Raw genomic sequence first — 13820 nt, forward strand, 5'->3', positions numbered from 1 at the left:
AACAAGCCACATAAATGAGTCGAGCTCGAGCTCGAGATTACGAACCACCTAAACAAGTCAAGCTCGAGCTCACGAACCTATTATATAACATGTTTGTGAACTCATGAGTCGAATATCATTAAGTTTGAGCTTTATTTGATTAATTTTTCGAGCTCGAAATTGAGCTTGAGTTGTATAATCGACAAACAAACTCAAACGAATTTTTTATCGAGCCGACTATTCCGGTTTCTTATGTTTCCGACCTTGTGAAACGAAACGTCGATGTTGAGTTTTTTTTTTTTTGGGTAGGGTAAAGGCTAGAATTGGAATTAAGGTGTTTGGATTTCGGATGGACTGATTTACTAAAAAACCTACCGAACTCTCGTACAGTTTCCGTGGTGAATGCCTGCCTGCCGAATAAAGGAGATTTTCTGTAACACCAAATTAAATTAGGCTCTCTTCTCTGACGCTGATGGCAGAAGTAAGCAAGCTGAATACCATGTCTGAGATTGGTGTTTCAGAAATTCAAGAACCGATTGAAGAAGATGCTGGGTTGATTGGACCTCCTCCCCTTATTATAAGTGGTAAATTCGTTGACGATGATACAGAGGAGAATATTCTGGAAACAGCGAAGAAAAGGAGGAAGAAGCCACGAGCGAAGCATAGGAAGAACAAGGACACAATTAACGGTATTATGACCTTTGAAAAGAAAGAGAAGAAGGGACTTGTCTATTCCAGGATGGAGATGGAAGCACTGAGGTTTGAGGATTTGCACGGCCAAAAGAAGAAGTGGCTTGAGGTTTATTGTGGGCTCTGTCCATCGGTGGCTCTGGAGTACGATGATCTTGTTAATTCTGATAATAATCTCGAGCCTGCCATTTCCTTTGATTTCGATCCTCGGCCACAGTTCCAAATGGCTCCTACTCCCCCTGCGTCTATGGGTATGCTGCTCTACGCTCAAGTGAGCTTGTTGTGGCTTCTATTGCTTGCAACTCTTCCGTGATTCATGTAATTTTACTCCTGGCCCACCAGAAATTGAATGGGGAAGGGAGAAGATGCTACGCGGTCGTTCTTGTTAATTTTGGGGGCGAAGTTGGAGTTTTTTTTCTTGTGTTGTGCTTAAAAAATTAATTTTGGGGGCGTAGTTGGATTGGACATTTGACGAGTTGTTAATTGAACATTCCTTAGTTACAGTATATTCAGTTTGACTTCCTTGAAAGTATTTCGTAACTCAAGAGGTCCTTGATGACTTCAATTGTGAAACTGAACAAAATAAGTGACGGTACACAGGATTGGTTTGAATGCTGATTAGTTGTTGCATTAATGAATTGGCATTTGGTGGTGGCAATGAACACCGTGGAAGATTACTGTTATTTTAAAATGATCTATCTTTCTTCATTTCTTCGTGAAAATTCGATGAAGTTTCTTGAAATCTTTATTTGTTTCAGGTGAAAACTGCTGCCATCCTCCAGACAATAGCAGTGAACGTTTTGATCTTTTAAACCCTACATACCGTCCCCCTGTCAACGATGAAATAAGCTGCTTGGGTGCAGAAGGAGAGTACAGCCCTGATTATACTAGTGATGAAGATTACAGTAGCATTCAGAAGCCTGCCTTTTTGGTAACGGGAGAACCTGATTTTGATTCTGGCCCTCCACAAGATGGACTGGAATACCTTAGGCGTGTAAGGTGTGATTTTTAACTCTTATAATTTTTATTTGATCTTATATTTTGAGGGATTTTAGGTGTCTGCTATGGAAGGTCATAGTTGCTTGGAGTGGTCTTGTCGTAGGGGTGCATATATGTCTTTTCTGACATAAAACCCTCTCTATGATGATTTGTACATTTCTTGTTGGTGAAAATGTTGCCAAAGGTAACATGCATGCCACATGATTTATCAAGCACATTTTTGTTGGAGATGGAGAAAATTTTTGTCATTGCAAAATTTGTATTGAACTAAAACCCAAGCGAATCAATGAGTAATACAGGAAATAAATTGAAGAAAACCCCACAGTGCAAGGACCATACCATTAATTTACCCAAATTAGACTACTATCGGAAATGTAGGTTACTCTTACTTAGACCTAGCTAGCCTAACATTACCTGGAACACGAAAGACTTGAAAATGGTTCTTAATTGCATAAATAATTATTGATTATATCCAAAGAAAGACTTGACCCATTTAATGAACTGACAACTGCCAGTGAAGCATCAAAGTTCTGGGATCTAACTCATGAGGTGCCTTTTCATTTAGGTGGGAAGCTTCGCACATTCCGGATGTGGCGATTGCCAAGATTGAAAAAAGTGAACTTGGAAAAGAACAGACTATATATATGCCGCAAATTCCTGAAATTATGGATTGTCCAGAGAATTTCTTGCCACTCAAACAGTGGGAAGACTGCTTTCTTGCTTATTTTTCCGAACTTAGACTGGTATATTTCATTTGTCCCTTTATCTTGTCTTTGCCTAGGTTTGTACATTTTTACATTTGTTCTATGAGAATCAGATGTGAATGACTCCTGTGCATTGGTTTCTTCATATCTTGAACTCATGCAAGATAACACTTATAGTACTGCTCAAACTTTAGATAGCATTTCACTTTTAAGTTTGCACCTCCGTTGGAGTGTCTTGGCAAATTGAAAGAAACAATACTTGAACGACTGAAATTTGAACTTGAAGTTGTAAGTCTTACAGACCTGCAGTAATCAGTTAGAAATCTGCAAGAGCGTCTGTATGATTATTAAAATTATTAAAAGTGATCTATTTAGTATTCGTTTACTTTTTTCATTTTTGCACAACAATTTCTCTTGATAATTTCTTTAGGCTACTTATTTTGGGAAAAGGACAGTAGAAGTTTCACATTTACATATAAATATGAAAGATAAACAGAGAACTTAATAAAACTGATTTGTTGTTCCACTTGAACTAGTTAAACCGAATACGCATAACTTACCATCATAGTTTCAGTGCCAAGTTGACAACCAACTGCAATTTTGTAGAATCAGGCATAACATTTGGCTCGTAAAGATGTTAGCTTAGAGTTAGCTCATACTTCTCTCTTTTGACCTCCCAAAAATTTATATACGTATGCAAAAATTTCTGCAATGCCATCTCCGATTGTTTTGTTCAGTGTTCTAGGACTGGAGCCATACTTCAGCCCCTAAAACAAAACAGAAAAAACCCTCACCGAAATATTGAGCGGTCTTCCACACCAAGCTTTCTGTGAAACTCATACATGTCATTGACCTGAATCAGTTTATTCCCTTCCTGCAGGGTTTTTCACAGCTCGACCTTCAGGGATCTAATACAGAAAATTCTATTGAATTTCAGTCGGTTATATTTGAATATTTCAACAGTTTCTTATCTGGATATGATTCCTGCCCATCTGAAGCTTCTTCCTCCCCACATACACTGGAAGAACCCAGTACAACAAGTGACAGTCTTGCCTTATCTTCAATTTTAGAAATGGACTCAGCAGCTCGAACATCAAAGTTAAAAAAACGTATAAGTTTAATTGAGAACGTAAGCACATTATCACGCGAAGATTGTTTATGGCTCTTTGCTCTCTGTGTCGCTGTTGATAGTCCTCTTGATGCTGACACAAGTGCATCTCTTCGGTCTTTACTCAGAAAATGTGCGAGTTTACGAGCTGTGAAAGCAAACGCTGATGATGAAGTTGTCATGCTAAATATTCTTGCAACAATTTCCGGCAGGTACTTTGGACAGTCAGAGAAGTGAAGGTATAATGGGCTGGCTTTTAATCAGTTTCCCTGGATTCTCTATGATATACCCGCAAGAAAGACTCGTCTAGTCTTTTTGGCTGAAGCTACATCCCTCCGTTTTTTAAAACATTTTGCCTTTCGTTATTGAGCAGAGGTGATCGGCTTGTGGATGGGATACAGACCTTTTCATTTCCTTTTCCCATGTTTTTTTAGGTGATCAATTGTGCTTCTGCTGAAGGAGAAGGACAATGCCTTTGAATTTTGTAGTTTACACTTAATTATTGGGAGGAAATATTTTATAGTTCCCAAGAAACATATTTTGAAAAAATGTACTTTGGTGATAATTTCTTCCCCGGCTTTCACACTTGAGATGTGTCTCCCGACTGAACTTTTTCGCTCAACAACTGAAGTCTCGATGTAAATCTCTTACTCAAAAATTATATGATTCACTGGCTGCGTAAAATCCTAGCTAAATGTTTTAGAATCAACTCTATAAGATTAACCTAGAATAATAAAGCTATTTTCATGCGTCTGAATGGCACCTTAAATTTGTTGGAAACTACGGGTTTCGAATTCTTATGAAACGATCCAGTTTTATGATTGGAAAATGGCACGGTAAGTCGTAAAATGTGGACACAATACGAACATTGGTTATATTCATCCTTCATACCAACAACATACCTACCTCTTTATTGACAATTATTATAAGAAGCATACAACGCCAATAATTCCATTGAGTTCCAAAAGAACCAACTCAAAAAGACTGATTACATGAGTCATGACAGATTCCAATAAACAAATATTACCCTTCGAACACACATCCATCGAAGACCAAACTTGTATTTTCATAAGAGGTAAAACAGACAATCAGAGCAACATAAATACTTGTCTCTAGACGATAACCACACACAATTGTATCAGCTGGTGCTCCCCTTCTTACAACATACATAGCAGAATCACAGAGACCCATTCAAGAGGACGACTTATAGGATGGGTTGAAAGCAATCTGCTCGCCACATGAAAGCACTTCATGGGGTCCTGCCTCCTCACGCCCAACTCCCATCAAGTCGAGGTAATATAGGTAATGAGATATCAATACATTCATTGGATCAATCTCACCTTGCCCACAAATAAGATCACCATACAAAATATTCATCGTTGTGCCAAACCCTGGAACTCGTTTCTCCATGGTGTCATTTTTTGTGGGTTTCCAGTTTCCTACAAAAGCGTCGTGGGCTGAAGGCTGCCCTTTTTTCTTCGGGGTCATCCACATCGACATTGCAGACATGAAGGCTATTGTGGCATTTTGTTCGAGGTACTCAGGATGGTTCAACAAATCTACCTTGATATCGTTACCTATTTTGCCATAGTTATGGTTCCTGAAACAAGAAAAGATGTAGTAGTTTTCAATGATGTACTCAGCTCAACTATCATTTACACGATCCTTGTGTATTATGTAAATAACACATGGGTCTTGGAGGAGATGGTTTTAGCTAAATGAGGAGTAAACCATCAGCATCTCTCATTTTATTTATAAACTACAAGATTTCCGTTAAACATTCAGCATAGATATATTTCTTAAACATATTGAAAGCTTATTTAAATAAATAAAAGTAGAAAATGAGCTCAGCCAGAAGTCCTCATGGTCATAGCAACTAGAAACCAAAAAATCAGATAATCTTGGAATAATTTAAAGTCTAATTGCAGGTGATGAAACTAAATATCCTAATAGGACTTTCATGAGAACGAGAAAAATCAAGAAAATGAAAATATCCAATACCAGTAGACTGGAATAGCACCCCGACCATAGTATTGTGCTCCAGGAGAACACGGATACTCATATTTGAAGAAGTCGTCACAATAATCTTGACTAGGACTCATTTCCTTGTTGTAGCATAGCCCCCATGATAAAGGTCCACCCGTGGCCACTCCATACCCACCTGCATCACGGTGTTTACACCAATTACAATACACAACTCACGGACAAGCAAAATGCAATCAAAAGGCCATTCGTCCAAAATAAATTTTAAGTGCAGGAGAAACAAAAGTCGTATCCTCTCTATGATATTATTACGTGTTGGCTTTGCTATATACTTTTTTTTTTCAAATCTATCCAGTCTATACCATTTAAAAGTTGTACACACGCATTTGCAGGGAGTTGATCCCGGGTATAGTTCAAAGGATGTTGTCACTTCATCTGCCTAGTTATGACTGAATTTTGATACTACATAGCAAGAATTGTTCTTACTTTGATCTTATAGATTGATACTAGACAAAAAATTTTATATAAACCATCAATACAATCTCGGGAGAATGTTGATTTTGATTGATTGTCTCATTTCGTACCAAAATTCATAGTTCGGGGCAACTAAAAAAAAATTATATTTCGCAGTAAAGAAGCTATTCATGGTTTTTCAAACAGTAAAGTAGCGAAGCCTGATATTTCAGTCGATTGACCTACAGGCAACAGGAAAGATATAATAGCCAAGGGCTGTGTAATCAACGGATGTAGCATATAACCTACAACAAACGTTTTTGCCCGGAACTTTGACGCGACAGTGGCCGTTCCCGTGCGAAGCGGCCAGGACGGCAAACCCTGGAATCACTCTGTTCCCAAGTAACTCCAACGACAATTCACTCGTAGTTCAATACAAGATCGAGCCAAGAACAGAAGGTGAGCTCATATAAAAAAAATTATTATTATTTTCTAAATATGAAATTTCCTTTTTCTAACCATGTAAATCATAAGTTTATGAGTCTACCCCCAGCATGAAAATGTTAAACTAATTGCTAATTGGATTCACCAAAAAAAGACTAACATGAAGTTTTAGCGCCGACATGGCCAAGAAAAGCGGCAAGTTCCTTCATCTGCATGAGCTTGCCACCAGTGGTTCCAAAGCCCAACGGCTGATAAACGGCGGAAGACAAGATGAAAGATCTATAGTCCCAAAAGCCAACCGCGTGAGCAACGGGAGAATTCCTCTTGGAGAAGATATTCTCAAACTGGTAAGTCTGAAAGAATTTGGAAATGGTTTGATTGCAACAGTATGCTGAGAATCCCTTGCATTCCCATCCCTGATCACACATCCTCTTCCCACCAACTTTCTTCTCCTTGATCTCATCGTCCCCACTCACCATGCAAGCACAATAAACCACCATTGCCGGAATCAACAATGCCACCATAATTCTCCTGTTGCCCATCATCATTGCTGCTCAAACAAGTGAAATAAACCAACAATATTCTGGGTATATAAGTATTTTATCGAGGATTTTTTTGGAAGAAAGAAACGGAAAAAGAAGGCACAACCGATGATTAATTGTTATAATATGTACAAAGTATCTTTAGGCGTGGCGTTAGATGTTATATTGCTGTCATGAAATGGAGACATTGTGATTGAACGGTGGAGATGGGCTCTGGTAAATGAAGAAGATTGCGGGTAGGTCGTTTGATTTGGAATGAAGCAACCATGAAAACAACTCCACCGACGCCTGAACTACCCATGCAAATATTCACTAGTAAAATCCAAATTCATTAATATTCATACTCGATTGCATCAATACGTGTATTTTACAGTATTTGGTATAATTCAAGTGTCGGCATACATTTATATTCAATAAATATTGTTTTTTTAACGACGATGAAACTCTCCGACGGTAGCTATTCTTATGTGGAAAATCGCAGGTAAGTTCTTGGACTCATAATATAACCTTCAAACCAATCATCAAAGTCAGTTAAATAGCACCGACAAACCTACAAGTTTATCCGAAAAAAGGATTGGTAAAAGAATTTATACAATTAACGTGGCCAACATACACCGTAGATATATTACATCGTGGGGGGTGGGGGTTATCTTGATTCCGAGTTCTGACATCAACAATTCTTCCAGCAACAATTCCTTATAGTTGTAAATCAATACAACTTTATTCGGGCTATGTTATAACCTGAATAATTTTTTTGCAAATCTTCAACAAATTTGATTGAAGTGTCGTGGGTATTTTTTGAAATGCCAGGAATATAGCAGACGTAAAACAAATATAAATTGATTATTCGCCAATGTCTGGAAGGTATACATATCAAAAGATACATTTCAATAAACAAATCTTTAACTCAAAAACAAATGCAACAAATAACAGACTTGCATTTTCAATACCTGTAAAAAACCAAACAGCAACTTACAGGAACATGTTGCTCAACTTACTTACAGACGAACAATATAAACTTCATTCAAGAAGATGACTTGTAGGTTGGGTTAAAGGCGGTCTGCTCGCCACAAGAAAGTACTTCGTGGGGGCCTGCCTCCTCTCGTCCAACTCCCATCAAGTCGAGGTAATATTGGTAGTGAGATATGCAAACATTCATCGGATCAATCTCACCTTGCCCACAGACAAGATCACCATACAAAATATTCATCGTTGCGCCAAACCCAGGAACTCGTTTCTCCATTGTATCATTTTTGGTTGGTTTCCAGTTTCCGACAAAGACATCATGTGCTGAAGGTTGTCCCTTTTTCTTCGAGGTCATCCACATCGACATCGCAGCCATGAAGGCTGTTGTAGCATTTTGTTCGAGGTATTCTGGATGGTTCAACAAATCTACCTTGATATCCTTACCTAGCTTTCCATAATTATAGTTCCTGAAAACAAGAAAAGATGCACTTCTTATTAACTATCATTTACATGATCTTTTAAACAGAATTTAAAATATATTTAAAGTCATGCTGGAGAGAGTTCTGAAACCCGCATTAGATACAAAAATAAAAACAAGGACCAAAAGGGCAACTGCAAATTATGTATTCCATTCCAAATGAGGTATGGATGGGAGCTACTGCAATAACCGCTCCTTCTGATTGTGAAAGATACACAAATGACTTAAACCACGCAACATACTCCTTTCTTATTTTGAATCAGTCATTTGCAAAGCAAAGATGCATCTGCAACCATTGCTAATAGAGCCCATTCTGCAGGCTCAGGCATGCATGTGGGCCCAGGACCTGACAACCATGACTATTCGTGTTAATATTGGTCACAGGCTAAGAAAGAGAGTCGGCGACTCGAAGAGTTAATCTCCCGTGTTCATTGGCTCAACGATGAGGAAGTCGTAGGTTCAACTCCTAATTGTCAGGCAAAGACGCAAAGTTCATAATCCCTTTAAACATTTCGAACGACGATAAAAAATGAGGTTGTAAAATATATAAAGTGTATGATAATTTTGATCGGCTTTAAAATTAGGTGTCAGCAGCTCAAGAGCTCTTCTAGAATCCAGAATAAAACTAACCTCAAGTTATTTTTTCACATGTAAATAACAATATTTCCAATAAATAGTTGTTTGTGTTTTCCATTAAATAAGTGATCGTGTTTGTTCATATATTTATGCCTTTTCCAACCAAAATTCTAAAGCTCATGTTTAAATAAGCTTCCGAAACATGATTGTTCGGAATAAGCTTAGCATGGCAGTTGTAGCAACAATACTGTCATCATTTAGGTGTGACAAAATCCAACAGCCACATAAAAAACAAAGCCATTAAGCCGGTTGTCAGCTTCAAGAATTATTTAACGAATGAAGAAAATGAAAAGATACCATACCAGTAGACTGGAATAGCACCACGACCATGGTATTGTGCTCCAGGAGCACACGGATACTCATATTTAAAGAACTCGTCACAGTAATCTTGACTAGGACTCATTTCCTTGTTGTAGCATAGGCCCCAGGCCAGTGGTCCACCCGTGGCCACTCCATAACCACCTGCATCATAATTTTCATGACTATTACCATACAAAGGTAATGCATCAAAAAGATATTTACATTGAGTAAACAAGAGTATATCCTTTTATACAATATGAGTTGCATCCAATGTGCTTATTTTTTATATTTTTCACTGAAATACAAGAAACTAGGACAGCCATCAATTCAGACATCCATAGTCGTATTTATCCATTATCATTTCCAGTGAACTCGAACGTCCTGAGATGCATATCTGTTATGTTATCAGTTTTCAGGTTCAGTTACTTAATGTGCTTAGCCATGAGTAAGTATGGCCACTACATAGAGGAAGCTTTTTATTTTATGTTACACATATATATGTCAACAAATTCTAAAAATTATCATTAACGCAATCAAAAACTAAACCAACATATAAAAACTCACTGCTCCTGATCCATCCCATCAGTCCGCTGCTATCATTCTTTATTTTGGACATTGCGTTACCACTAATTTTTGGGACAATAAAAAGCTTCGAGAATGTTTGGATCCGGGTTGCATTAGAGGAAACATTACTTCAATTTCAGTTTTACCCATCTTACTCAAAAGAATTCAATAACTTGAATTAATTTTGATGGCGAAAATTAAGCTTACACTAAGTTTCCAGATCAGTTTCCTAGGCAAGATCTGGAATACTGTTTCTTTTGAAAAGCACACCAGAACCAAGGTGAAATTTTCACTCAACACACACACACACACAAAGCAAGGGAAAAAAAAGATTTTTAAGTCACCCCAATCAACAGCAAGCACGGCAACATATGAAAAATTGAGTAAAATGCCAGATGGAAAAACTAAATATAGGTAGAAACTAAACCGATCCAGCCGAAGAAACTAAATCGGCATAGTAAAAATAAATGAGAGAATAGCGATAGCTCACAGGTAGTCTTAGCGCCGACGTGGCCAAGAAAAGCAGCGACTTCCTTCATTTGCATAAGCTTCCCACCAGTGGTGCCAAACCCTAACGGCTGATAAACGGAGGAAGCCAGGATGAAAGATTTGTAGTCCCAGAACCCAACTGCGTGAGCGACGGGAGAATTCCTCTTGGAGAAGAGATTCTCGAACTGGTAGGTCTGGAAGAACTTGGAAATGGTTTCATTGCAACAGTGCTCCGAGAAGCCCTCACATTCCCATCCCTGGCGGCACACTCTCTTCCCGCCGATCTTCTTCACTATAATCTCATCTTCCGCACTCACCATGCAAGCACAATGAACCACCATCAACGCAACCAAGATCGCTGCAAACCCTCTTTTACCCATCCTCAATGCAGCGAAAAACAATCGAATTCTTCTCCCCGATCGAGGAGATGAAGCTTGAAGTGGTTTTTGAAGACTGGTAGAGTTTGGAGAGGTGTCTCTTTCTTGAAAATAGAAGTATAATAATGAAATGTTGGAATGGACGGTGGAGATGCGTTTAAATGGATGGTCAGGATGTTGAGCTGCTAGCTGGATTTGGAATCAAGCAAGCCAATGACTTAGGTGCAGGTCAAGTTCACCGACACCCACCTTACAACAAATAATGGACATTTTTTTAAAAAAAAATATATAAACAAATAATTTATATTTATATATTAATGATTGTTTTCTATTTTACAATTTTGATTATCCTTACTGTTTTATAATATATATATATATATATATTATATTTATATATTAATGATTGTTTTCTATTTTACAATTTTGATTATCCTTGCTGTTTTAAAATTTATATATATATATATATATATATATATATATATATATATATAAAACAAAATAAATTTATTTTAGTTATTTATTTCTTAGGGAAGAAATTTTAGAGTTTTGCCAAGCCAACGTTTTCATTTTCTCAATTTTTTATTTTATTTGGCGTCCTGAAATAATATATTTAAATTTACAATAAATCATAAGAAAATAGAGAGTTAAGTTTTTGATGACTTGGTGAAAGAATACATTGGACTTGTATATAGTTATAAGAGGTCAACAGTAATATCTCAACGCAAATATTCAATATGAGATAAAATGTAACGTATTGTTGTAAAATATTTTGTCAAGTGAAATGCATTAATTATTCAAGACTCTGAAGCGATATTCTAACTAAAGATATGACTCTCACCAACGTTCGCTAAAGATGTGACTCTCACCAACGTTCAGTGTAACACTTTTCCCTACGTATTCAAATAAGATTATGTATAATCGATCATTTACAGATCAAGGTGAACTAACATTTTCGGACCGTAATCACGTTATTCAAATGAACCATATACCCGAGTTTAAACTCGTTCACTGGACTCACAAAGCCGCGTTGTCCAGTGGACTATTAATTTTGTACATAGATCGTTATCCTGGACTCCAATCATTCAGCCAATAAGTATTCGACCGGTAATCATTCAGAGTCAATAGCAATTCAGAAAATCAAAAATTCAATATAATATGACCAATAAGTTAGTGAAATTCACAGCATAATGTAATATATAAATAAATATTATTTTTTGAAACTTTACTGTAAATTTCATTCAAGCAAAATGCCAAAACTTTATTATTTTAATAAATCGATATAAATCATCATTGTAGAAACTCAGCATGTAACTTGCATTCAGATCTCGATTGATAATGTAGAAATTAAATGAACTCCTAACAATACAACAAAATTGATATTTCATATATTAGAGTCATAATAAGAGGTTTAATCATATTGTAGTCATTTTTGTATATATTTTGGTCTAGGAAATTTTGATTCAACCTTAGATTATTATCTATGATCAATATATATATTTCCAAAAGTTACGAAAGTTGGCCAAACGATCAGAAATCATTGCAGAAATTGATGGTAGCCGAAATCGCTCCCTTCTGGTGGTGTGTATACCACACTCGCCTAATGTTCCAGCGCATGATCGGCGGTTTTGACAATTACATGCATTCGGGCTTTTTCATACATATGTATTTTGACGAGATCTACAACTTTATGTTAACAAGTTTTCTCAATGCTCAACCGATTTGTGTTATATTTAAAAACTGTGTTTTGGTGAACCGAGTTACACGACATCCCAAAAATATTACTTTTAACACTATTTTGGAGCATCACTCTATACATATCTTATCTATGCATGCACAACTTTTGTGTTAAGTCAACTTCTAAATAGTTGTGTAGCTATATAAGATACGAGCTTAGATTAATCTACTTGAAAGAAGATTACGTCACCGTTTTTCAAGATATCGGTTTGATTTATTTGTTCTAGTTCCTTCCTTTTGTCTCACATTCTTTTCCAAGTTGTTTTAGGATATGAGGAGAATATTTGGTCATTTATTGGGTTTTTTTCCCGGAAATATTCTAGGTTTTTTTTAAATTTATTTTTCCCTATTTTCTTTTTTCCTTTCCTTCTTTCTTCGAGCTTTCTGTTTTGGTGAATGGGTGAATGAATCTGATATTTATAGCCGTGGGCTACTTATGAGTCTGGAGTCCATGTGACAATTTTTTTTTTAATTTTTAAAATAAGTCATTTTTATCTTCTTTTGTCCCAGACGTAAATATCAAAAACAAAAATTTGTGTGAGACGGTCTCACGGGTCGTATTTGTGAGACGGATCTCTTATTTGGGTCATCCATAAAAAAATATTACTTTTTATGTTAAGAGTATTACTTTTTATTGTGAATATGAGTAGGGTTGACCCGTCTCACATATTAAAGTCCGTGAGACAGTCTCACATGAGACTCACTCAATATCAATAGCTTATACATCAAATAAGAGATATTTTGTGTCTTTTAGTGTATTTCAATGTATTTTTGGATATATGGAAAAATAAAAATATTGTCCAAAGATTAATAATGTACACAATTATAAAAACATTTCTCGATTTTTGAATTAATTTTTTTGTAGTTTTAAATATACTAGAAGAGAGAAAGCACCGTCCACAAAATAATATGATAACCAATAATTGTGATATTTCATGAATTTTAGTACTTATTATTATTATTATTATTATATTATTATTATTTATTTATATTTAATACTTTTTTTTTGAAGAAATATTTAATACTTTTTATAATTCGTATTATTATACATATATATATATATATATATATATTGTTTATATTTTATTTTTTAAATTCTTTAATTAAATTTTGAATAAATACCTTAAAACTTTTGGGGTGTTATAAAAGATATTAAAATTTGGGTTTATACATACATGTATAAAGTTTATCAATCATTGAGATACACAATATTTTCAATTATTTGGAGGAATCGTTTAATTATATATCAAATATCTCGTTAATTAATATATATTTTAAAAAATAAAACATCTTCCCCCATTCGCCCTACGCTAAATCCGCCATCTATAGTAAACATGTATATCTATAAATGTGTATATATATAATTTATTATTG

The 13820-nt window shown here is 35.9% G+C and overlaps 3 protein-coding genes and 1 long non-coding RNA gene across 5 annotated transcripts; 1 reads left to right on the plus strand and 3 right to left on the minus strand.

The window, feature by feature from the left end:
* The first annotated feature begins 266 nt into the window (after window positions 1-266).
* Window positions 267-4065, plus strand: LOC140835113 (uncharacterized). Of its 2 annotated transcripts, XM_073200486.1 has the most exons (5): window positions 267-920; window positions 1428-1668; window positions 2234-2411; window positions 3253-3501; window positions 3609-4065. In XM_073200486.1, the coding sequence occupies exons 1-5, from the start codon at window positions 452-454 to the stop codon at window positions 3645-3647; spliced, it is 1176 nt and encodes a 391-aa protein (XP_073056587.1). In that variant the 5' UTR covers window positions 267-451; the 3' UTR covers window positions 3648-4065. The 2 variants fall into 2 exon arrangements, with proteins under 2 accessions (XP_073056587.1, XP_073056586.1); XM_073200485.1 differs by having other exon boundaries at window positions 268-920; window positions 3253-4065.
* On the minus strand, window positions 748-1421 carry LOC140835114 (uncharacterized). The gene is made up of 2 exons (XR_012118844.1): window positions 1009-1421; window positions 748-971 (listed from the first exon to the last, which is right to left on the minus strand). It is a non-coding gene; the product is annotated as an uncharacterized lncRNA (long non-coding RNA).
* A 400-nt stretch (window positions 4066-4465) lies between the features above and the next one.
* LOC140835116 (chitinase-like protein 1) lies at window positions 4466-7083 on the minus strand. Its single transcript, XM_073200490.1, has 3 exons — window positions 6521-7083; window positions 5482-5641; window positions 4466-5080 (listed from the first exon to the last, which is right to left on the minus strand). Exons 1-3 carry the CDS (start codon window positions 6906-6908, stop codon window positions 4672-4674), a joined length of 957 nt encoding a protein of 318 aa, XP_073056591.1. The 5' UTR covers window positions 6909-7083; the 3' UTR covers window positions 4466-4671.
* Window positions 7084-7726: 643 nt separating this feature from the next.
* LOC140835117 (chitinase-like protein 1) lies at window positions 7727-10810 on the minus strand. Its single transcript, XM_073200491.1, has 3 exons — window positions 10337-10810; window positions 9285-9444; window positions 7727-8335 (listed from the first exon to the last, which is right to left on the minus strand). The coding sequence occupies exons 1-3, from the start codon at window positions 10713-10715 to the stop codon at window positions 7927-7929; spliced, it is 948 nt and encodes a 315-aa protein (XP_073056592.1). The 5' UTR covers window positions 10716-10810; the 3' UTR covers window positions 7727-7926.
* Between the last annotated feature and the right edge of the window lie 3010 nt (window positions 10811-13820).

This window comes from Primulina eburnea, chromosome 6 (assembly GCF_022965805.1).
Source record: "Primulina eburnea isolate SZY01 chromosome 6, ASM2296580v1, whole genome shotgun sequence".
NCBI classification, from domain to species: domain Eukaryota; kingdom Viridiplantae; phylum Streptophyta; class Magnoliopsida; order Lamiales; family Gesneriaceae; genus Primulina; species Primulina eburnea.